This window comes from Pogoniulus pusillus, chromosome 2, assembly GCF_015220805.1.
Source record: "Pogoniulus pusillus isolate bPogPus1 chromosome 2, bPogPus1.pri, whole genome shotgun sequence".
Classification (NCBI taxonomy): domain Eukaryota; kingdom Metazoa; phylum Chordata; class Aves; order Piciformes; family Lybiidae; genus Pogoniulus; species Pogoniulus pusillus.
In genome coordinates, this window is record NC_087265.1 from 33,672,780 (window position 1) to 33,698,273 (window position 25,494).

Below are 25,494 nucleotides of genomic sequence, written 5' to 3' on the forward strand. Positions count from 1 at the left end.
CAGATCAGTCTTATTAACCTTGGAATGGTATTGATTAAAGTGATAGCAACTTTCTGCAAATCCGCTTTAAGTCAACAGGTTCTCTGTCAAACAACTTGGAAGGAGGAGGGAGAAAGATGGTATGGCTTTGACTGCCACCAAAACACTCATCTATTAAAACATGCTGCATACTAACATTGTCAATCAGGCATTTGGTAGAATGCTCTCAGACAAGTCAGATTGGTAAGCGAAAAATATGTTACAACTGGAGTCTTCACAGCAAAGATTAAAGCTAGAACATAGAATTGTAGAATTGTTTCAATTGGAAAAGACCTTTAAAATTAAGTCCAACCTGCATTCCTATTTCAGAGGGACTCAGTATGACTCCTTCCCCTAGACTTTTGTCCTCCAGAGTTGGTGGCCATCCAGAGGAAGGGTGATGGTGAAAAGAGCACTAGCAGCTGGGTCATGCAAAGGAGAGATGAGCACTGGCTGCTAAGTCACCTCCAAACCTACCCAAAACAAAACTTCTCCTCAAATCCCAGCAGATTTATTAAGATTCCACCATCCTCCTTCTTCTGTCTTGTTACCACCTGTCTTCTCTCTCAGCTGAAAACTATCATCAGATGTATTTCTGATGTACATCAGCAGGTGTATGTCTTCCCAACACAGCCACCACGACACTGGGGAAATGAATATTGCTCGCAGAGACCTGACTTCCTCACACAGAGTGCCCTGGAGCACAGACAGCACATGATGGCAAATGTAAGAAAGGAATTTGGGAACCTATTCCTTTTTGCAGCAAGCTTCTTCCCCTATTTCATACAAGACAAGCAATTTTCCAGTTTCTCTCACTTTGTGTTTGTGCCAAGACACATCCAACCCAGCCTTGACTCGGTCCTCTTCCCCTCTAGCCTTTCCTCATGGCTGCTTCACAATGTTACCTTATAACACCCTAGGACCTATGTGCTTTTAACTCCTGAGCCTGAAAGCAGAGACAAGGATGGAGGACAGGGATCTACACTTTGTTTAGCACTGCTTTAAGACACAATCAATCCCTGTAACAGATTTATACACAACGTGGAAGGGATTTACTTTTTTTTTTTCTATCTATCTAAATACGGGTTTGAAGGTATTTCAGTTTGACAGCACAACATGTTTTTCCACCAGGAAAAGCTGGTTGCTTTTTAGACCCTACAGACTATCAAAAGTAGGAAAGGTAGAAGAGGAGCCATTCTCTCTGGAACATGTTAGCTAGCTTTGGATGTGAATTGTGAAGTTAAATGCCCTCACATACACACTTCTAGCGATGCCATGATCTGCCTGAGTTAAAGGCAGTGAGCTGGGTATTCCCCTCAGCTATGCACTTCTACTCTTAGGAGTGCCCTGTGGCTATCACTACACAGCATGGCGTAGCCACTTGAACATCTGTAACAATACCTTTCACTCAAAAATACAACAATAAAGTCTGCTCAGATAAATCTTTCCAGCAAGTTCATGTGAGTGAGAACAGCAGTCACAAAGTGGTTATTTCGTTCTCATGTATTCAGAGGTAAGAAGTTCTTCCGGCATGGGCTGTGCTTCAGTGCAGGTGCACCAGCACGCACAATTCCACAGAGGAGGGGATGTTTCAGTGATGCTTTTAGATATCTGTCACTTGTTTAAATATTTGGAGGTACCAAATCAACATCCTCCTGGACCCCAGGACCAAGGAACGAGAGGGTAACATGTTTGAGTGCCACAGCATACTACGTGAAGGGAATTATTGTCACCCTCTGAGCTGGGTTTTATCAGCAAAAGTTTACTGTTCAGTTAAGCAAAATCCCTTGTCATCTAACCTGAGCTGAGACAGATGGGGCAGGTCTAATACCATCTTAAGAAACTTCCAATTTAAATGAAAAGCATGCTAGCTCCCTGGCTTACTGTCAGAAGAACAAGAATTAGTTGCACTTGCTTTGCCTTCAATGTGTCAGAAACACCTTCACAAACCTACCGCTGATCCTGAGCCCTCAAATCACTACCTCTCACGAACAGAAAACAAACAGAGAAATCCACTGCTCATCAGAGAACGACATCAGAAATGGAGTAATACAACCTCACATGCTGGCTGGCCAGATCTGTATCTCAGGCATTGGAGTCCCAGCGCTCTCTGGGCCAGTGCCTTCAACATTGCCTGCCACTTAGGTTAGCAGAAGCAGTAACTTGTTCACAGTGGTGAAACAACATTGTGTTGTGTGATGACAAAATACTCCCTCCTCCTAAAAGCAGGTACTTGCTTGAAAGAAACGAAACCAGCACCTTGCTTCCATGCTGCCCTGTCATGCTGGTAATGTAGAGGTTAGCAGGACATTTGAAAGAGTCCTACTCTGCCTCCTTCCTACCAATAAAAGACACCTTGCAAATTAGGAAAAAAACCCAAACCCAAACCATAATGATACCTGTGCATCAAATTTTGCATCTAAATTTCTATTACAATTCACTTATTTGCATTTGATTAACATTTGCACTCTGGACTACATCAAGAGAAGTGTGACCAGCAGGTTGAGGGAGGTTATTCTAATCCTTACTGCTCTGCTCCAGTGAGACCCCATCTGGAATATCGTGTCCAGCTCTGAAGTCCTCAGCACAGATAAGACAACAGACCTCTTGGAGTGGGTCCAAAGGAGGCCACAAAAATTATTAGATGGCTGAAACAACGCTGCTATGAGGACAGGGTGAGACAGTTGAGGTTCAGCCTGGAGAAAAGAAGACTCTGAGGAGACCTTGCAGTGGCCTACCAGTACTTACAGGGAGCCTCTAAGAAAAGCTGAGACAATCTTTTTAGCGGGGCCACCATTGACATGGACATCTGTGCAACAGGAGAGCACTAGGGAGGTGAATTTGCACAGTGAGGAACCAACAGAGCGTGAAGCAGGACAGATAGAGCATGAGCATGTACAGGTAGGGATTATTATGAAAGAAGTCATGGTCTGGGGTCAGCATCCCTTTGTCATGGAGCCACCTCTTGATCCGGGCTGAAATCTTCACAGTGGCCAGAAGAACCCTGTTCATGGGTACAGGCAAGTGATACAGGTGACCCTGCATTCATGAAGCAAGATATAAACAGAATAACTTTCTGGAAACTCAACAAAAGGAAAAGCATTTTGGTCTGTTTGACCCAGAGCACTAGAATAAAATTCAGATGGTACCAACTGTGCTTAGCTATGATTAAACGATTGCGAGATGCAAAGCATTAGCCTCTGTGTTGCCAAAAGAAGGTATGAGCGCAATATTATGCTCAATTCTCCTAAGGCCTAAACATAAATGGCAACAAGGTTATGGTTGTTTCAATTAAGGATAGTGACTATCAGGAGAACTCCAGTCAAAATGTTCCAAGTTCAAACAAAGTACAAGGAAAAAAATTAATTCAGACAGGCTGTATTAAAGGAAGAAAGAAAACAAAAATACATAAGCATTGAAAAAAGACAAAATAGAGAAACAACCCCAAACCCAATAACAGTAACACACTGAAACACAGGAAACCACTGACACATCTTTACCATTTCAAATTTTCCCCATTTAAAACTCCCACGGTGCTGATGCTGCGCTGAGGATATTCTATACATCCTCCAAACGCTGTTGTGGTTTTCATCCCCACACAAGGGTTTGGTTTTTTCCACTTCTTGTCACATTCCCATTTTCTGGTATTTCCAACATTTCAGAAGTCAGATTATTTCCTGTAAATTCTATTTCCCTCCAATTTATCTACTCTCACAATACATTATTTGTGTAACAGGAGCCCATACCATAGGCACAAATGAAAGAAATTAGTTAATAAATACAGGCTTGCCAGAACCTGTATTAAAGCAAAAGCCTGCAACAAAGCACAGGACATGTCCTTAACATTAACTGCATAGAAATCTTGATTCTAATATGAGGCTTAATAAGGAATAACTTACTTTCTCAGACAATCAACAATTAAAGCTTCACAGTCCTAATCAGGATAAAAAGCTTTGACAGATGAAAACCAAACTGACATCAGCTAACACCTGGGGTCATGAAGAGATCAGGCTGGACATGACTAGGGCCTGGTTGTAGCAAATTCATCTCAATTTCCTGATACCTGCTGCAGGTATTGTGCAGCAGACACTGAGCCTTCTTATTCCAGAGCCATGAGCCACCAGGGTGAAGCAAAGGTATTTCCTAAGTCAGGCAAGGAGCTGTCATGTTCCTTCAGAAAAGGGCCTGGATGCCTTTTCTGAGCCACACACCACCAAGTGCTGCTGTTCTAATAATCCTAGTTGTGACAAGGAGATTAAGGGCCAAGCACGGAGGTTGTTGTTATGCAAGAGAACCTCACTAAACCCAAATCGGGGCTCATGAGGGCTATGCTTGCGTTTGCAGTCACCTGTGTATTCTTCTTCCCTGTGGATGGGAATATGATGGGCAACTCGGAACTGATTTTCTTAGCACACACTCTAGGTGACTGCAGAGAATTTCCCTCAAGCTCCAGCTTATGGGGCCACATCTCCAAATTGATCTTTACTGGGAAAAGCCACACCATTCGACCTCCCAGATAGCTGCGCATCAGTTGGAAACCTCCTTCCATGCCTTTAGCCACTGGCACATCATAGAATCACAGACACCAGGTCTGATCTTCAGGCAGTCGTGCAAGGAAAGACTTCTGCATGTCATTTGCAAACTCCCTGAGAGGAAGCTTGCGTCCAATGCAGACCAACTACAACTAGTTTCTCTCAACAGCATTCACTTGCCTTCACAACCAAATAGTTACACCATCAAAAGTTCCATGACCTGTTCAGCTAACTCCCTCTACAGCTACTGTCTCAGGACCCCGGTGACACTTGCCATAAAGCCACAACCCAGCTTCAGTGGTCACACAAAAGCACTATCACTGAACAAGACAATCCGAACAGCCAATTCAAATTAATCCTTCAGTGTGAGAGTTCAGTGAATTTTTTTGGCAACATCTATGACAGGATCTGGCTCACCAAGAATGATAATGATGAGGTGCAATTATTTTTTCAAGTGTAATATGAACTCAAAAATACCCACCTCAAAATCTCACGGAGTCTCCATCCTTCTGCTCTCCCCTCAAAAAGTATGAAAACTAAAGCTGCTAATTTCATTCATGACAGATTTGTCTTTCCTGGACCAAAAGAATTCAGTCTACTCAGCAAAATGTAATGGAAATCGTTCCATCAGAACATGGATATGCTTCTTATGCTTCCATAGATTATCAAGCAGATTGGCTTGCTTTGACTAGTTATGCATTATATTATCTTTTTTTAATCCATTTTACCAGCATCTAATGTTAAGTACAGAAAAAAATAACTTGGTCTGACATTTTTCTAATAAAGCCCATGTCCAAAAATATTTAAAGCACAAAAATAACCTCTTATTCTATACAACTGAAATATATATAAATTTCATATATTTAAGAGCTTAAGACAGTTTTGGAATAGTAAAAAAACAGTGGATGAAGACAGCCCCCTTCCCCAGCAATACTTTTACAAAGTACTTTATTGTGGCAGCCTAAACTATTTTTAGAAGAAATTGAAGAAAAAATAACCACATGTATTCATTTAATCTGAGAAACAATTTGCATACAGGTGGCAGATCACAGAATGGTTTAGGTTGGAAGAGACCTCAAAGATCATCCAGTTCCAATCCCCTGCCACAGGCAGGGACACCTCCCACTAGAACAGGTCGCTCAAGGCCTCATCCAACCTGGCTCTGAACACCTCCAGGGAGGAAGCAGCCACAGCCTCCCTGGGCAACCTGTGCCAGCGTCTCACCACCTTCACTGTAAAGAACTCTTTCCTAACATCTAGTTTGAATCTCCCCTCTGCCAGGTTAAACCCATTACCCCTTGTCCTGTCATTACAAGCCCTTGTCAATAGTCCCTCTCCAGCCCCCCCTGTAGGCCCTATTCAGATACTGGAAGACCACTATAAGGTCTGCTGAAAGTCTTCTCTTCTCCAGGCTGAAGAGCCTCAACTCTCGTAGCCTGGCTGCACAGGAGAGGTGCTCCAGCCCTCTGAGCATCTTCATGGCCCTCCTCTGGACTGGCTCTAACAGTCTGATGTCCTTCTTTGTTGGGGGCAGAACTGCACACAGTATTTCAGGTGGGGTCTGATGAGAGCAGAGTAAAGAGGGAGAATCACCTCCCTTGCCCTGCTGGCTACACTTCTCTTGATGCAACCTAGGACACAGTTGGCTGTCTGGGCTGATCACTACCCTCAGTAAAAAGACAAGCCTTCCATATGTCACTTACCAATGCACGTGATACCCTGACAACTCAGGATCTTCAAGACCTTCATTAATATCATTACAGTGCAACTGCCTATGAACAGGACTACAAACGAGTTAAGGAATGTAGATTCTGTCCAACAGTTCAGTCTCCAGTCCAACCTGAAGAACAGGTACAGTAGTTTGTGAAGAGATCCTTTCTCCAATGGAAAAGGTCAGTCACTGAATTTCATTAGAAACTTTAAAACAAATTCACCTTATACAATTCATTGGGAAGAACTCTAACAGCTTTAGAAAAAAAAAAATCACCCAGCAAAGTATAATTAAAATGTGCATTACATTTATTATCTATATTACAACTACAGTTCCAAGTCAATGATTCCAAAGCCTTTTATTAGATCATAAAAACTTAAGAACAGCTTATAATGAAATGTCTAATCAAATATGAATGAATCATCCAATATGACACACATTTTTGAATGAAAAACAGATGGGAAAGTAGTAACAATTGAGTGGCTGAAATCACCAGATACTAGTTAAGCCAGAGGAGTAGATATTTAGTCATAAACACTTGCTTCAAGTTAGAGGAGAAACCAGAGGAAGGCAGACCTCAAAATCAAGCCATTCAAGAGGCAAACACCAAGCCAGAATCAACCACAAACACAAATGAGAGCTTTAGTTAGAACTCACTCACTACTGCATCCAAGGTACAGAAAATGCTGGTTTTACATTTGCTTGGTGACAAGAGGTACTAGACAAGGATGGAGGAGGACCTCCTTGCCTAGTCCTCTTTGAGAAGCCTGAAGAGTCCATGATTTAGGAAAGTAAGGAAAACAGTGTCAATAAAGCTGAAGTTCTCACATTACAATCTAACCCTATCTGCTGAAGGCAACATCCCATCTTCCTGAAGGCCTGAACAACTGAGAAGTCAAAGCAAAGTGAAACCATTACACGTTGGCGTCACTCTTGCATTAACTCAGCACATCAGTGTTGCTAGGTCTTTTGGCCTGAAGAGGCTTGGTTACAGTCATTCATATGCTTGGTGACTTATGTCTCAGTCTTAACCATTTTTTGGTTTGGAGCAGTTTTTTTGGGGGGAAGGGGAGGTGAGCAGGGTGCTGAAATTTGGGGGGAGAGGGAGAGAGAGAGAAAATGTCTGTTTAATCAACAAACAGCAATTATCCAGGTTGGCATCTGGAGACTGCTACAATATTTCACGCATCATTGCACAAGCCATTCACCTGATATTCCCTCCACTGCTCAAAGACAAAGCAGAGCTAAATAGAGCCCTGAAAATCAATAAGCATTGAGGAAGAGCCTCCAGGATCTTGAAAAATGCATCTTGTGTCAGAAGAGGAATTCCTAAAATCCTAGGAATGCAGGTGGCTGCTGAGCACAGACCTATGGTATTTGTTTCCTCCTTAGTGATAAACTATCCCAAGCTAATTTTGGCATAAAGTCCTCTGGGGAGATCCATAGCACAGAGCATACCAATAAAAAAGGGAACGTGGACCAAAACAAATGCAGCACTAACTAAACAGTCTTCAGCAACTCCTCCATTTTTGTCCTCCAGCAAACACTCACAGCCACCTAGTAGGCATCAGGAGAGGCTGATGTGGAGTACAAGGTGTGCTGGACCACTTCAGCCATGGGACAAGTGTTATTTCATACTTAAATCCCTTCATTTTTCAAACTAGAGCAAAACATAATACATTAAATTAAATAGATACATAAATATAAAATAAAATAAAACCAAGATTTCATCTTGATTACCTCTTTAATGCTGTAGATCCAGGCAAAATACCCAGAATAGAAACAGAGATGGCAAACAGGATCTGGTACAGTTAAAAAAAAACTGCATCTGAGATATTTTACTGAGAAATGCCTCAGTCTATGATCAGTTTTCCATGAAATATTTACTGCTTTTCATTCATCACACAGTACTGTTATTTTTAGAAGAGCTACAGGCAATGGGAACAGATTACTGATTAACAATTCAAGGGAGCCTTTAAATGTCTGCTCCTATCATGCCATCTCCTCTAAGGAGACAGGAAGTTTAATGTAAATATTGTTGTACATTCAAAGGCTTTTTCCCTCCATCACCTGCTTTTACATAAAGGCAAAGCACAGAATAACCTTTCCTGCAGAAGGGAACTGCAGAGAAGAACTATTTTGAAAACAACATGTCAGGGACAGTGAGGATTAAGCAAATCCAGTGAAATCTATAAGTCATTGGTATGAATTCATAATCTAAAGTCAGGGAAGAATAAAGAAAAATAGCAAGTTGGGTCTTGCAGTAAAGCAAACTTTGCTGTCAGCTACCTTTCATCTAAGGAAACCACTGTATTCAAGTGCTTAAATCCTAAGTGCTGCATTCAGCTCTTAGAAGAGGAACATGTCTTTAATAATTCATCCTACCTTCTCCATTTAATAACCATTTCCTTGTGGGTAAGAAAGGAGGTGACAGCTAATTATTTTTTTCTGACAAAACACAACAAAACAGAGTTTAGGAGCTGAAGACTCCTGCTCTTCCCACCCTACAGGGTCAGGACATCCATGTTCTGGACAGAAAAGAAAGCTCCAGCTTCAGGGAACTCAATTCTCTAAGAAAAGTGTTCTAATTCATTGCAGCACATGGATGCTGAAATTCAGGCAAGAAAAGGTGCCTGCCAAAAGCTCACCCCTCCTGCATACATCCCTACACATGGACACAATGCTGCAGTAGGCACGAGCTGATGGTGAGACATGAAATGACTATGAAGTGACTATGACAAACAAAACTTGAGTTTGGGTGCAAAGCTAGCCAAGCAAAGTGGTCCTGAAGCTTGAACTTCCCTCCTATTCCTCTACCAGGAGCTGCCCCAAGTCTCTAGATGTGGCAATTCTCTTCCCTGTCCTGCATCAGCAACACTGAATTTGCTGACCACAGTCGGATTGTGCTGAAAAAAAGCTTTTTATAAAAGCACAACAGTGCAGCCTGTGGAAATCTGAGAGGTGGTTGAAGCATTATGCAAGCTTTCCTTCCAGAGCAACAGGTTAGGAAGGTGAGCTTCAGTACTGCCTCTAGCTGGTGAAACATCTTTTGTTGCCATGGCATGGGCTACATTCTGTACTTCTAGCTCAGGGCTGGAAATAACACTCGTTGCAGCAAATACAAAGTTAACCTGATTTCAAATTTCAAGGCCCTAATGTGCAGCTTCTCTGATATCTTATGCCAGAGCATCGAAACAGTCGCAAAATGAATACTCTAAGCTTGACAAAAATAGCTGCAACTTTTAAAGAAGCTAACAACACAACTATAAGCAAACAACCAATCAGTCTGCTTAAGTGTATAGCTGTGACAATAATTTCTCAAGAACTCACTTTTAATGGCAATTTGGTTTTTTTTTTCTGGATGAGTTCCCCCCTGACTCGGGACTCCACAGATCAAGCTATTTTTAACACTAAAGGACTGGCCTTTATGCACATGAGATGCACTTTGGGGGCATGGTAAAACCATATGCAGTCCCTGCACTGACATGTCCCAGTGTGAACAAGGACAAATGGACTCCTGACTGCAGAGGCATGAGCCTGCCAGGAACCCCAAGTCCTCACTGACTGGCCAGCAACCTGAACCTGCTTCAAAGTCACAGAATAGAATAATAGTCAGCCAGGTTGGAAGAGACCTCCAAGATCATCCAGTCCAATCTATCATGCAGCCCTATTCAATCAACTAAACCATGGCACTAAGTGCTTCATCCAATCTTTTCTTGAACACCTCCAGGGACAGCAACTCCACCACCTCCCTGGGCAGCCCATTCCAATGCCAATCACTCTCTCTCCTGCCTTGCCATACTTATCTGGTGCCTTTCAGAGCCTCTGAAGCACAGATGTTATAGAAAGCAACCAAGTGTCTGAAAAGACAGTGCAGTGAGAGGCAACCCCTTCCTCTGAAGGAATAAATTATTAATGGCACAGGATTCATCTAGTACACCAACTGGATTACTGCTCCTTCCTCATAGAGATGGGGATTAATCTCTGATTCCAAAAGCCTGTAAAATCATGTAACAATATTAGTGCAGAAGCTCTTGCAAATCATTTATCCATACATACATCAACATTTTTTTTTCAAATTAATGTGGAAGTAAGATTAGATAATTAGATCTCAGAAGAAGAAAAAGTAGGGAGTTGAAATCTCATGCATAATCCTCTGGTTGCCCCTGCCATGCTGTCTTTGCTTCTGCCAGTAGCAGATACAAATGAACTCCAGTATCACACTGAAAGAGACAAGCTAAGGGATGAGCAGCAGCAGCATGGTAAAGACAGAAGCAGGAGATCAGAGTGACCAGTGGTAGTGGTGTGGATGAAGAACAGGGGCACAGCCATGTGTGGAAGAGCTATTATTGAGCAGCATCATGTAGAAGATGCACTCTGCTTATCACCACCATTAGCATATCCCCAGCCAAACCCCTGCAGTTGCTCTTACTGAAACTGCTAGGCAGCAACCACTCCTGTGCTTTAACCCAGCAATTCCTAATGTTCTGCAAGATACTACTATTAATCCTCAAAAATTCATCAGAAAACCACCACTGATCACTTCTCCAACGTACACACGATGGTCTCACAGACAACTGGTTAGCAGATGACAGAGAGAGAACAGCCTCTAGAAGGCATGCAGCACCTTTCCATCTGATCAACAACAACAGTCAGAAAGATGTCTTCACCCTTGGGACAAGAAGCCCAGGGTCTTTTCCTGAGCCTATCCATCTACGAACTATTTCTCAGTTGCACTCAATTGCAGCAAAAGGTTATGATTTCTCTATTATGTTTAGGACAACTTGAGAGCCCACTCCAGAAAAGGCAGTGGAAATGCTATGGGACAAGGAAATCCTTTCCTAAATTGTAATTGCACTGTACACAGATATCCACCTCAACATGAGGAGAAACTTTACAGCCAGAGTGACAGAGCACTGGAACAGGCTGCCCAGAGAGGCTGTGGAGTCTCCTTCTCTGGAGACGTTCAAAACCCGCCTGGATGCATTCCTGTGCGAGCTACCCTAGGGGATCCTGCCTTGGCAGGGAGGTTGGACTTGTTCTCTGGAGGTCCTTTCCAATCTCGAAGGTTCTGTGATCCAGAGACTTTCACATTAGGCCACAACCAGTACATTAGGGAAACACAGTTGGCTGGCTGAGGCTGCTCATACCAATCTGCAGTTTTAGAACAGTAAAGCTTTCAAGTTTAAAAAGGACAAGTTTCTGCTCTGCTTAATTCTATCATTTTCTTTACATACCAGCAATATCAAGCTGTTCTCACATTTTGAATACTAAAGAAATTGCTTAAGCCTGGATTGCAACAAAATGCACAACTCTAAAGTTTACACTGACAAAACTGATGGGAGCTGATTATCTACAGCACAGCAAACAGCCTTACAGAGACAGAAAACTACTATAAAGTATGCTTAACGAAGATCTATTTGATAAATCTCAAGGATGGTATCAACAGTACAAAAGTGATGCCTTTCAAAGGGTTATCTATGACATATCTATAGGTCTTTACACAATCAAGGTCTTTAAAACTATCCCCCCCCCAACTTCACACTATGGCAAAGGCACAGCATTGCTCAGTTTAAAAACATAGAAAGAAAAAGTAAGATGGCAAGAGAGCTCTGTTCCTCCCTCCATACATATGAATCACTCTCCATATGCTGTCTGCAGCTAAGTTCACTGCTAAAAAGAAAAAAATGCTGTAAACCACCCAAAATCAACTTAAAACCAGTGTGCTAACTTGCAGGACAACTCCTTCACCTTTCTGCAAGTGATCTGCTGCAGCCCGTGAAAACCAGACAGTGGCCGTGTATTTGGGAGGCTTCCTCTTGCTAATCTTGGCACCTTAATCATTACAATAATCAACAATAACTGAAAATAATCTGTGTAGTCCTTGCTCTGAACATCTCTGAACTCAGCAAGCAGAAGTAAAGGAAAAGCAGAGTTGCACAATAACCTCAACAATTTATCCCCCTTCCTCATCCAGGTCAAAGATGCAGTACTCTTCTGAGTACAGAAAAAGAGAAAGCACCACTATCAAACAGGTCATTACCTTCCTGTGCAAAATGTGGGCTGTGGGCATTTTATCTTGTTTTACTAAGAACCAGAAGCACCAATTACTGGTGATACATTTTTGAAAAGAGAAAATGTTTCACTTCCTCAGACTAATCCTTAATTCATGCGAAAAGCAGAGAGAGAAAGAGAAATAATTTTCCTAAAAAGACACCTTGCTGATGACTGAACTCCATTCTACTCAACCCAAATAGCTTCCAAAATGCTGTAATAATAATAAAAAAAAAAAAGCTCCAAAAATTTTGATTTTGTATTTGAGATGCTTCCACAGAACAGACCATGTTTAGGACCTGGGTATTGTACATCCCTTTCTCATCAGAGAACAACTACTAACAAAGATCAAGCTTCTTCACTTGGCTGGTGGCAAAGAGAAAAAACACTTTGGTTTCCTACAAATACACCACAATGATTTTATCTTAACTAGAAATGTAGTTCTGGGGATAAAGGCTCATTGTCCACTCAAATTTATTCACCAGAGCTACTAATTGGTCACTTTACCAAAATTGAGACTGGATAAGGTTTTAAAGAGAATATACCAGGTCATGACTGTCCACTTTTTTCTCCTTAAGCTGGTTTTCAACATCATTATTTCAACCATGTCTAAGACTTGTAACAACATCCCACAACCCCCACACAACTTGTTTTTCCAGAGTAATACTTAGTATTACTTCTCCTTTCTCCTCTCAAAAGTATCTGCAGCAAACTCTTAAAGGTAATAATGATAAAAAAAAAGAGACATGACAATTGTTTGCCCAAGTAACTCCCTCAAACTGAGAGCAACTTTCAAAGGTAATTTTTAAACTTAATCAGAATACATAGATATAGGCAGGCACCACACATAAAAGCCAGTTGATAAGCCACTTCCAAGTTCAATGATACTTGCTTGCATCCACAAACAAGCCCAAACATCTTTTTGTCTTTTGCCAAAGACAAAACAGGTTTTAATTACCATTCTGCAAATCAAAAGTATAAGTGAGACATTTCCAGCCCATGTACACACTGCAGGGCTGTAAAGCTATCTCCAAAATTCAGCAGAAACTGAATAAGCACAGGGTCTTCAATGAAAACTACTTGGGTGATCAGCACAGACAATGCTGCTGCTTCTATAATGTTACATTTTTATACTCAGTCCACCCTTTATGCACGTAACCAGCCTGAGCTTTCCAGCATGAGACAGGAATTCCCAGGGCTCAAATGCTAGCAGAAGCCATACAACAATGGGATGTCTTTGCCCATCTCTCCATCCCACCTCCTCAGCACGAGCACAGCTACCCTGTGAGGGCTAGCTGTTAATTTTTAACTGGTGACATATTAAATATAATCAAAATCAAAGCCCAAACAATAAGGACTCCATGAATCTTCTGTAAGTCAAAAACACCTTAAAAATGCCTCCTTTCACCTGGAGCAAAATAGTCCGAGCACACTGAACTCTACCATCAAGCTACTCAAGTTGTTACCCAGCCTTTGTCCTGAAATGTCTCAAAAGAAAACATTAAACATAACAAGCAAACCCAAACTCAATTAAAAGGAAAAAAAAAAAAAAAAAAAAAAAGTAAAATACTAAAATCTATCACATTTACAGTGCTGGTCACTCATCTATGACTCCTCCTGTGCAGAGCCCAAAACTTTACCTAGTGAAAAGGGGAGCAAGACCCTTAAGCTGACCTGTTTTACCACAGTCGTCTTAAAATGAAAATCTCTCTCAGGGTTAGGAAAATATAACCTCCCTTACCTGACGGACAAGTTTTGGAGCACACAGAAAGAAGAACACAGATTTCTTCTTAGAATTCAAAGCCAAATGTTCATATCTGGTAAAGGAGGATCTCTTCCTTTTTTTTCCAGCACAAGAATAGCTCTACATCTTTAAGGTTTCCTTCTCCAGATACACACACATTTAAGTCCACAAAAATCTGGGCTAGGTCACAGCCCATTTTCTCTCCCTAATCTACTGAAGTTGCTTTGAATAAGCTTCATTTACATTTTTCTAACTTGCATTACCAGAAGCACTTAGATCTTTTGCAAGATCGCTTCCTTAATATGAAAAGCCTAAAGGCATCTTGGAAGGCATCAGAGAAGGGAAAGTTGGGGTTTTGGAGAACTTGAACTCCTATTTGGAAAGCAGATAATGCTTCACACATCTTATCACCCATAGCATCAGCATCTCTCTGTTTGCACCTGGAAACAAAACACTTTCTGGAAAAGAAAAAGAGCTCACACAAGACAGCACAGATCGCTCCCATGTACTGTGACCAAAATTTCGTTTTACACCACTTGAAGTGCTGTTAATTGTGAGCCATAAGATCTCTCTCAGCTCCTCGAGGAGCAGGCAGTCTCCAGGGTGAACACTGATTGCTTTGCTTGCTTCATACGAGAAGGACAAGACCCAAGAGACACGATGGCAGGATCATTAGAAGAGGGAAGAACGGCAAACAGCCCAGAGCCCAGTGTGAGATGCTTTGATCAGGATGAGTTTGGCTCCTCGTTTCAACACACGGAGATTGCTCCCTAATGGGAATAGCAACTCGAAAATCTACTTTGCTTTGCTGTGGTCCTTTCAGGATGTGAAAGGACTCACCAGGTGCTATTTTGTTCTGCTGGCCTCTCATTTCTAAGGAAAAAACATGTCGCTCCAGCCAGGTTAGGCTCTCCTTAGTCCCGGGCCAATTTGAGTGCTGAGATATTTAGACTCCTAAGGCTGCTGTGCTCCATTCTCCCTCCACTCCCAAATCCCACTCGCCCAGCCTGGGAAAGTAGATATGTGCAAGTTCTAACACACTTTGTTCCAGCATTTTACATTTGCATTCTGCTCTCCCACTTGCAAGATAGAGCTGCAGAATATTTTACTGCATTCCCAGAATAGGAACGAGATTTAATGAAAGTTTCTTCTTACCAGAACTAGGCATGTGGTTCACTCTAGGTGGATTCAGCAGCTCTACTGGCTGGTCTCTGCCAGAAAGCCCATCTGGAAAAAGAAAATATGTAAATAAATAAATAAATAAATAAAATCACATCAACTCTTGGGTTCTGTGAGCTATTTTTAGACATTCCAAGAAGAAAGAAATTATAACGCTTAAAAAAAATCACTGACCGATTATCAATGTAAAACAGAAAAACAAATAACATCAAATCAACAGAAACAAGAACATTAAGAGGACAGCCAAGTCACAAACTGCTTATGCTAAAGCAGAAAATAGAAGACCCTGTATCCCAAATGGTGCTCAGGTTTCCCCAGTCTTTAAATGCACAACTGGTACCAATTCCTATCCACGGAAACAGGCAAGTCAGTTTGCAAAGCTTACCACATAATAACTCAATTGCAACTGATTTCTTACTCCAAGAACTGTGTGAGTTGAGACAGAAACACAGCCCTATGAAGTGAAGCTGAAGAGTGTCTGTAATATGCTAGGGAGATGTTAAGGAAAACTGACAAATCACTGCAGGAGATTAAAATGCATAGACACGCATAACAGGCCCCATTTTGCATAAGTTTGGATTTCAGAAAGGCATTAAAAACATATTTTGTAAATGATATGCAGAAATCTATCCTGCTGAAGCAGTTCTCTATTTAAAATATTTCAAAGATTGTATCTTGCATTCAGGTACAGTTGAAACAGAAGAACACAGTACCTCCTGCTGCAGACTGCCAGACCAGATTTTCTAGTTGCTCACTCCCCACCCATCTGCCTCCCTCAATAGAAGTTGAAGCAAAAAATGCTAAATTATGTTTTCAGTACTTAGATTACAAATACTTGGATACAGAAAACTTATCTCAAACCCACTTGTTTCACTGTAAATATCTCCACCTTTGCCAGTTCTGTCTCACTCGTTATCCTCTAATGCCTTCCCTGTGCTCTGTGCTGCAGCACAGATAGGATCAAGACAATCCCTGTCTGGAGACATCAAAGACAACACTCCATCTCGCTCAGTCAAAGCAAAGGACAGTACTATAAAAATGTTAAGATGCAAGTGGAATATTGAAAAAAATGCCAAAAAATAGTTTTTAAAAAATCACTCTCTTTTCTTGTCCCTATTTTTTTCCATTCCAGGTTTATGGACACAAAGTATGGTTGGGTTTTCTCTATCACTTGCATAGATTTGCCTCCAGTGATCATACCCAAGGATCAGTACAGCCTCAGGCAATGTCAGTTTAAACTATAACCATGCTGAGTTCTTCTTCTCAAACAAGTAAAATAGATTATTCACATTACTTTTTTTTTTTTTTTTTTGGCTTTTGGTTTATTACTTCTAAAGCCAAGAGAGTGGCTAGGCTTGTTGCACCAGACTAGCCAACCTACAACACTGGTGAGATGATGTACCTGATCTAGGGTAGGGTGTCCCTGCCTATGGCAGCAGGGTTGGAACTAGATGATCCTTGTGGTCCCTTCCAACCTTGACTGATTCTATGTTTGGCCAGCTGAGCTTCACCTGCACGAGCAGCAAGACATGGAAATAAATCAGGAGTCAACTAGATTGAAGGAGTGGAGTGAAACATCACCATTTTGAACAACATTCAGCCACAGGATTAAAGAATGGTTCTATGGGATGGTGAAACCTTTAAAGGTCATCTAGTCCAACCTCTCTGTAGTGAGCAGGGGCATCTTCAACTAGATTAGGCTGCTCAGAGCCCTGTCCAACCTGATCTTCACAGTTTCCTGGGACAGGGCTTCTACCACCCCTCTGGGCAACCTGTGCCCTTGTAAAAAATTTCTTCCTTATATCTAGTCTACATTTTCCCTCTTTTAGTTTAAAATCTTTAGCCCTTGCCCTACTTATAGGCCCTCTTTAAATACTGAAAAGCTGCAATAAGGTCTCCTCAGGGATTCTCTTCTCCAGGCTGAACAACCCCACTCTCAGCCTGTCCTCACAGCAGATGTGCTCCAGCCCTCTGATCATTTCGGTGGCATCCTCTGGACCAACTCAATCTCTTCAGATTCACAACCCAGTGGTCATATAGCAAATGGATAGCAAAAGTATATTATCCTCCCTCGCTACTGAAAAGTCAGGTTTTACAGCCCTGTTTTTTCTAGAAGACAGGCATTTGCTATCTCAGTTCTCATCAGTATTCTTTTAATTCACTGGTGAACTGCATCCTTACTCCTGAAGCCTTTGCTGTGTTTCTGTTCTGAACACGCCAGCACCATCCAGGCACCACAAACAGCTCCCAAAACTCAACTCTTCAGCCCGCCAGGGCTTAAAGAAATCATTTAAAATACATATATATGGCTCTGCTGGGCTCTCCTAGCAACGAAGCAGCAGCCACCCCAGTGGCCAGCTGGCACGGCATGCGTACCCGCTCCAGCACGCACCGCAGCTGGGCTGGAGGGAGCAGCTGGGCTGGAGAGAGCAGCTGGGAAAAGGGAGCGCAGCGCACAGCAGGCAGAGATGAGAACAGCCCCAGGACTGCCACGTTTTCCTGAGAAGTGCAATATTTTCGGCTTCTTCGCTGAGCTACTTCAGATTAAGACACACCTCCAGAGAAGAGAGAACCACCTACAAAACAGAGCCCTGTACCAGCAGCCCAGGAACTCTGCAAGATAAATGCAGGTCAGTTCTATCAAAACCACTCATTTGTGGTGAGGTGGGTAGGGCGAAGGTGCTCTCCCTCATGCTAAACCCAGCACTTTTCAACAAGTGATGTGCTAAACCCACATTTCTAGTGGTACAAAGCTGCTGGCAGAGAACAACCGAGGAGAGCTCACCTATTCCGAGCAGCACCAGCACGTTGGGTAGGGTCACACAGCTGGCCAGGCACTGCAGCTGGGTACCTGCATGAAGCAGGCAATCTGCTTCTACACTAACCACACTGATACAGGCTTTTCATTTTGTTGTCCCTGGACTTTCTTCCCCAACCTCGAGAATTTCCAGCCTCACCAGCAAGGATTACTAACAAAAGCATTGACTAGTGGGATCTTTAATTCTTAGAATAATAATAAAAGCCTTAAAGTGGCTGCATTTTCCCACTAATTTACAAAACCCACAAACCAACAATCTTCAATCTTTCTGCTCCAAAATGAGTAAGAGAGTGATCACGGGAGAACATTTCACAGTATCACAGTATCATCAGGGTTGGAAGAGACCTCACAGATCATCAAGTCCAACCCTTTACCACAGAGCTCAAGGCTAGACCATGGCATCAAGTGCCACGTCCAACCTTGCCTTGAACTGCCCCAGGGACGGCGACTCCACCACCTCCCCGGGCAGCCCATTCCAGTGTCCAATGACTCTCTCAGTGAAGAACTTTCTCCTCACATCCTTTCAAGCAGCAACCATTTAAACACTGGCAGTGGAATCAAACTGTGCAAGACCTCGGTTCTGTGTTTGCTTCATTGAGAAACTAAAAAAGTAAATCTCTATTTATAAAAAAAAAAAAAAAGGCAAGATAAATAACAACAAAAACACACCAAAAAAAAACCTCCAAACAAAGAAAAAAAAACCCACCCCCCAAGAAAAAAACAGACAGGAAAAAAAAGACAACAGAACAAAACAAACTGAAAACAAAAGAGAGAAGAGGAGCCATGCCATCAGGAGGCATAAGACATATCTTCGCCGTGACTACTAAGACAGATTTCCAAACAGGCAAAATAAGATGTAAACAAACAAGCTGGAACATCATTTACCTCCCCCCCGAGGAACAAGTTATCTCACACCCACCAAGCTATGCACACGCATCCAGTAGATGTGACACCACAACAATATGCAACTTGTGGAAGTCTGTTATGGTAAGGAGACTCTTGTTGTTGTTTTTTCATTGTTTTAAAAGCACTTTGTGTAGGTATGTCCAGAATATAATCATTTCACCCTACTAGCTCCTGGTAACACACCACCTTCTTTCCCAATCCTCTGTGTCCTCTTCTCTCATGCAACTTGCAGGTGGGTACCATAGGGTACATCATCTCCAGGCTGCTGAAGGGGAGAGTGCACACCCAGGCAGGTCCTCTCCAGCTTCATGGAATAGCCTTGGGCACCTGTATTCACTCCTCCTGCAAACACACCTCTGCCTCTCAGTGGAGAAAGCATAAGATTGTGGGCTGCAGCACCTAACCATGACAGCTGTGTCATCAGGGCGTCTTCCTCACGCTGTGGCTGCAGGTGGTAGTGCTGCACTGGGAACAAGCATCTCTGGCATCTCCACAGTTAAAATGTTGAGAAGCAAAACAGTGTGGAAGATACTTCCATTTTCTCACTTTCTAGAATCTAGAGGAGTTTTGGGTTTCCTTGGTTGTTGTTGTTTTCAAATTGAAGTAGCTGCAAACAAACCCGTTCTGCTCTATTGCTCCCCATAAACACAACAACTCTGCTGACTGCATACACTGCAGTAGAAAAGCCAGGACCTCAGAGAGATCTCAGGCTCCTTTTATACAGCTACTATGCCTCACTGCAGAAGCAGCACATATTTAAAGAAAGCTCCTGCTCTGTAAGCAGGCTTTCCAAAGATGTTGTGAGGGCGCTGCAGGAGAGTCCCCAGAACCAGCATAATGGTACTTTTGGTCAGCTACTTAGGATGCCAAAACCCTCTTTTGCTCCGGAGTGCAGCTGTTGCACAGTCTAAGTCACAACTCATGGGGGCTGTTCAGTGTGGAGAAGAGAAGGGTCTAGGAAGACCTTAGAACTATGTTTCTGTGTTTGAAGGGGACCTACAGGAAGTCTGAGGAAGGACTGTTTACAAGAATTTGTAGAAACAGGATGAGAAGGAATGGTTTGAAACTGGAGCGTGGTACATTAGGTTGGACATATAGAAGAAGTTCCTCATAATAAGAGGGGTAAAATACTGGAACAGGTTGCCCAGGGATGCAGTTGAGAGCCCATCCCTAGAAACATTCAAAATCAGACTTGCAGCCCTGGGCAGCCTGATCCAGTTGGAGGTGTCCCTCCTGACTGCACAGAGGTTGGACAAGATGACCTTTGAGGGTCCCTTCCAACCTAATGCAATCTGTGATGTTTTGAACCATCAATGAGCTTCCACTTGACAGAAAAAATGGTCATCCTGGGCTCTAAACTTTGCTGTACATGCAGAGTCAGATTAGCTTCTCAGCCCAAAAACAAAGGAAAAAATATCCCCAGAAGGCAAAACTTGGCCTCTTGGCCTCTGAAAGCAGTTACACATTTTTGTTGTCTCCTCAGCTTCCTATAGCAAGCTAAAGATGCTACAAGAAACAAAAAAGTAATTTCATTTCCAGAGCCTAGACAATTAGTTTATTAGGAAATTTAAAATACATTGAATTTAATGAAGCATCATATCAACTGCCAACACAATAGTGACCAAAAGGAAAAAAGCAACCCTTAAGCCTTCTGGAAAGAGCAGAAGAGTCCTTTACATCACTCTGAAGGAAGGTTTTAAAATTCTAACTGCACTGCAACAGATTTTGATTGAGTACTAAAATCCACACACCAAATATACCAGGATTCCTCCTTGCTCAGCAATACTGCTGCCCACAGAAGCACTTGCTTTGATAAATTCCTTCTTTCAAATAGATGAGCTAAACCAAAGTAAATCTGTTAAAGAATTATCTGTTAAAAACACCCTGAGAACTGACCACAGAGATCAAGGGTTTGGAGTCCTAGGCTGTGATTATGTGCTCAACGCAACTTTAAAAGAGGGGGGAAAAAAAACCCAAAACAAACAAACAAACCCCACAAAACCAACACCACAATGTTTCGTATGTTCAGCCGTGCTCCTTCACAGATTGTGCAGACTGTGTTTGCACCACTACACTGAAGACCAAACAGTCTCTTATGTGGATCAATGTTTCAAGAAAAGTTGTTTTCTGCTACTGCTGCACTGCGTTTTCTTACCACTATTACTGGAGACTCTTTCTTAAATCAATCACAGTACCACAGTATCATCAGGGTTGGAAGAGACCTCACAGATCATCAAGTCCAACCCTTTACCACAGAGCTCAAGGCTAGACCATGGCATCAAGTGCCACGTCCAATCCTGCCTTGAACAGCCCCAGGGACGGCGACTCCACCACCTCCCCAGGCAGCCCATTCCAGTGTCCAATGACTCTCTCAGCAAAGAACTTTCTCCTCACCTCCAGCCTAAATCTCCCCTGGTGTAGCCTGAGGCTGTGTCCTCTCGTTCTGGTGCTGGCCACCTGAGAGAAGACAGCAACCTCCTCCTGGCCACAACCTCCCCTCAGGTAGTTGTAGACAGCAATAAGGTCACCCCTGAGCCTCCTCTTCTCCAGGCTAAACAATCCCAGCTCCCTCAGCCTCTCCTCGTAGGGCTGTGCTCAAGGCCTCTCACCAGCCTCGTCGCCCTTCTCTGGACACGCTCAAGCATCTCAATGTCCCTCCTAAACTGGGGGGCCCAGAACTGAACACAGTACTCAAAGTGTGGTCTAACCAGTGCAGAGTACAGGGGCAATCAACATATAACTGACCTTTGTGTGAGAAGGGAAAAGCACAATGGTTTATGCCAGCACTTGGAAAGCTCCAAGATAAAAAGAGTGATCTGTACTACACACAGCTCCAGAGTTCTATCCCTGTTATTCTCCAGAAAGGATCACAGAGATGTTTCTGCAGTTCTCAAGAAGTGGACAGGGATACGAAGAAGTTTGTCTCACCCCACAGGCAAAGAAAGAGAAGGGATCAAAGCATGCAAGCATGATTTGACTCCTACAAGGTACAAATCTTGGCTTAAATAGTACCAAGATAAACCAAATTAACTACTGTGCTGGTGTGAGGCTAATTGGAATACTTTAATGAGAGAGATTAGATCACTGCTTGTGAAAAGAAAATAATGATGAAATCTGTATCATTCATTGGTTTGCTGAGAGGGATAGAAAGCCAACAAATTGTCCCACGCTGCTCCGTAACACTGTCACCTTTCACTTCTCCTTCAGTCTGCTCTTATACCTCTCCTCTAATCTTGGTTAACACATAACAGCATAAGCTTTGCTGATTGTTTTGTTTGTCTGTCTGACAAAGTAGAGGGAGAAAGAAGGGGTAGCCTTGATCCCTTCTTGGCAGTCTGCTTTGTCCAGGAGGGAGTTTAGATTTCTGTACTACTTCCAATTTGTATATAATTATAAATCCTTGTAAATATTTTGTGTGCATATGCTTGTAAATTTTGCCATGCTGTAAATATAGCTTCATCTTACTTCCAAGACATCTGAACTAGTTTAGTAAATTTCAATAGTGACTTGGTCTGCATGAATCAATCTAATGGTTGTCCTTGCTGTACCAGGAAGACTAAACTGGGCAGAATAATCCCAGGGCTAATGGCAGCCACTGATGAAACCATGACTGCCAACCGTCTGATTTAAGACACTGGAGAGGGAAAGATAAACTGCACTGGAATAAGGCAGACACCAGTCAGTTTGATTTATGGCTCAAGTGAGATAACATTCAGTGTAGTTTAATTTCCAGACAGGGATTTCTATTCATTGATTAATAAGATGAAGCCATTATTCACTGATGGGAACTTGAACCGTTTAGTTTTCATTATAGTCTGTCCCCTGAAAAACAAGTTACTTAAAAATACAGTCAGGGTAATGTGGAAGTAGCCAGGTTTGCAGGGTTTAAATAGTTTGAAAATAACAAAACAAAGACAAGATGGCTACAGTGCACTCCAGGATAAGCTAGAAACATCTACAGATAAAAATCTCCAGAAAAGACGAAACCGCAAAACTGAACAGCAACAACAAACATCATCCACGGCAAAGCCAAGAGACAAGAACAGGAAAGAACAGCTTCATTGTTAAAAAATAATTTTAAAAAATAATTAAAAAGACAAATTATGGACAAAATACAGAAGGTCAAAACATTCAGCGAGCAAAAAAAATTGTAAGCATCCTGACTATAATTAACTCTGATGGTTTTAAAAACGCAGGGCAGAACCAGGAACAAAGAGACTATTTAAATACTTCTCTATGTATTCAGATTTTTGACCTGATGCAAATCATCCTGGCCTACTTGAACTCTGGGTAAAGCAATGAATAACCAATGATCAGCTGTAAAGGACATTCTGAGTAGAAAAAAAGTCCTGCAGAGCCATAGAAGTAAAATTTTAAGAAAGACAGGAAAGAAGGACAGAAGGAAGAGGTACAGAAAATTTGTGCCATTGACAAGAACTTGATTTTCCAACAGAAAGGCCAATTTTAAGTGGACAGTTTAAAAAAAAATAATAAAATCAAGTAACAAGAAAAGAATAGCAGATGGATCAAGGTGAAGTTGAAGGCAGGCAAGTGATTTGTTTCTCCTCAGTGTATCTAGCTAGCAAACTGGGGGAAAAAAAGTTTTGGGTTTACTGAACTCTTAAAAAAAAGACAAACACAAAACAATCTTAAACAAACACCACCCCAAATCCAAACAAACACCATCCCAAGCCCAAACAACAACCAACTGACAGGCTACATGGGGGCTCACATCAGTAAGAAAATCAGCTGTGTATGAATCACTCTACACCAAGCACAGACCTGTTCAAACATCACCTGCTTCTGAATCTACTATATGCAGCATATATATCCATCCTGACCAGAATCTACTGGTAAGAGCAGTAAGGATTCATTTACAACTCAGGTGTGCCCTTGAACCACGAAGACCCTACTTCAGAGCACAAAATGTAGAACTGAATAGGCTGGATGTTAGGAGGAAGTTTTTCACAGAGAGAGTGATTTCCTTTTGGAATGGGCTGCCCAGGGAGGTGGTGGAGTTGCTGTCCCTGGAGGTGTTCAAGAAATGACTGGATGAGGCATGGTCTAGTTGACTGGCTAGGGCTGGGGGATAGGTTGGACTGGATGATCTTGGAGGTCTCTTCCAACCTGCTTGATTCTATGAACAACTGTTGAAAAATGGATGGATGCAAGGTTCAGTCAGAAACAAGTAAAAGCCTACCACCTCAGTGATGAAGATAGTAATAACAGTCAAGTGTATAAATGAGAAATACCTGGCAAAGTAAGGGTGCAATGAAGAAAATCCAAAGGACTTTACAAAACTGAGCACCCATCATTTAGCAGTGATAGAGAAGACACAAGCTCACTCCACGATGCATGTGCAGGCACATACATAAGGCATGGGAGGTCATTACTCAGGGATGTGGTAACCTCTGCAGCCAAAGTGCTGCCTTTGGTTTTAGATTCAACACCAGAAGATGTATTGTAGGCAATCAAGGGGAAACCTCAAAGAAAGGGTTTGGGTTTTTTTAAATGAGATAGAGGGCCTGCAGAACTCAGTAGCTTTTCCAGTATAGGGTTGTTCTCAGTTGAGAGAAGATGAAGCAGCAGCCCTGAGATGTTTCCAAGAGGAGCAATTGTTTGCTAGCACAGAGAGTTTGAGACCTCTTGACCAAAAACATTTCTGGTCTTCAGTCATGTACGTTCTGGTCAACGTTTCACTGCAAACCAACAACTGGCTGTTTCTGAGACGGTAAGGAATTATGTCTTCTGTAAGCAACAAGTCCTAAAATCATGCCACTGAAAGCCAGCCCACATCTTCCACATGAGGCAGTTATTGTCACTTGCTGTTCACAGCTTCTGGTTCCTTTCTATGCTGGTTTTGGAGTGGACTTGGCATAGAAATTGCAAAATCTCTGATGGACTCTACTCCCAGTAATACAGTGGGAAATGAGGCTTTTTGTTTAGATATTTCCACTTCCTAGATAAGAAAAAGAGAGTGCAGAAAAAAGCTGAGCATTAAGACATCTGCAATAGTCCAAGTGACAGGTGATGAATTCGATAACTGTTTCTGTGCAAAGCACTCACAAGGCAGTTACCAGATTATTTTGGCTATTTTTTTCCCAAGAAGATACAGCTTAAAAGCTTGCCCCCATGCTTTCCAAGCCAAAAGAGAAAGAAGCTGTCATTCTTCAGCGTCCAATCGATAAAAAGCCTCGGGCAAAACAAGGCAGCTGACAGTAAGCCCTGGACAAAGAGCTATCAGAGAGACTATCCCAAGCACATCCTTTCAAGAGTGGGCATCCATATTTAAAGCTAAATTTTCACTAAGGAGAAAAAAAAAAAGGATATTTCTGAATCTATGACTCTTGAATTCATAGTTGTCATCAAGCAAACAAATTACCTTTTACTCCTCACTGCTTTCTAACAAAATACTTGTGAATTTGTCCCACAAAGACAGATCCAATTCCCTTCTCTTCAACCAGACCATTTCCTCATCTGCTTCACAGTACTACTGAAAGACCCTTAGATACAACACTATACTTCACAGAAA

General features: G+C 42.2%; 1 protein-coding gene across 14 annotated transcripts in view; it reads right to left on the bottom strand.

The window, feature by feature from the left end:
* HDAC4 (histone deacetylase 4) overlaps positions 1-25,494 on the bottom strand; it is a 277,057-nt gene that overhangs the window by 150,037 nt on the left and 101,526 nt on the right. For all 14 annotated transcript variants that reach the window (XM_064159879.1, XM_064159896.1, XM_064159913.1 and 11 more), the window contains one exon: positions 15,215-15,286. In XM_064159879.1, coding sequence (XP_064015949.1) covers positions 15,215-15,286 — 72 coding nt within the window. The remainder of the gene's footprint in view (positions 1-15,214; positions 15,287-25,494) is intronic.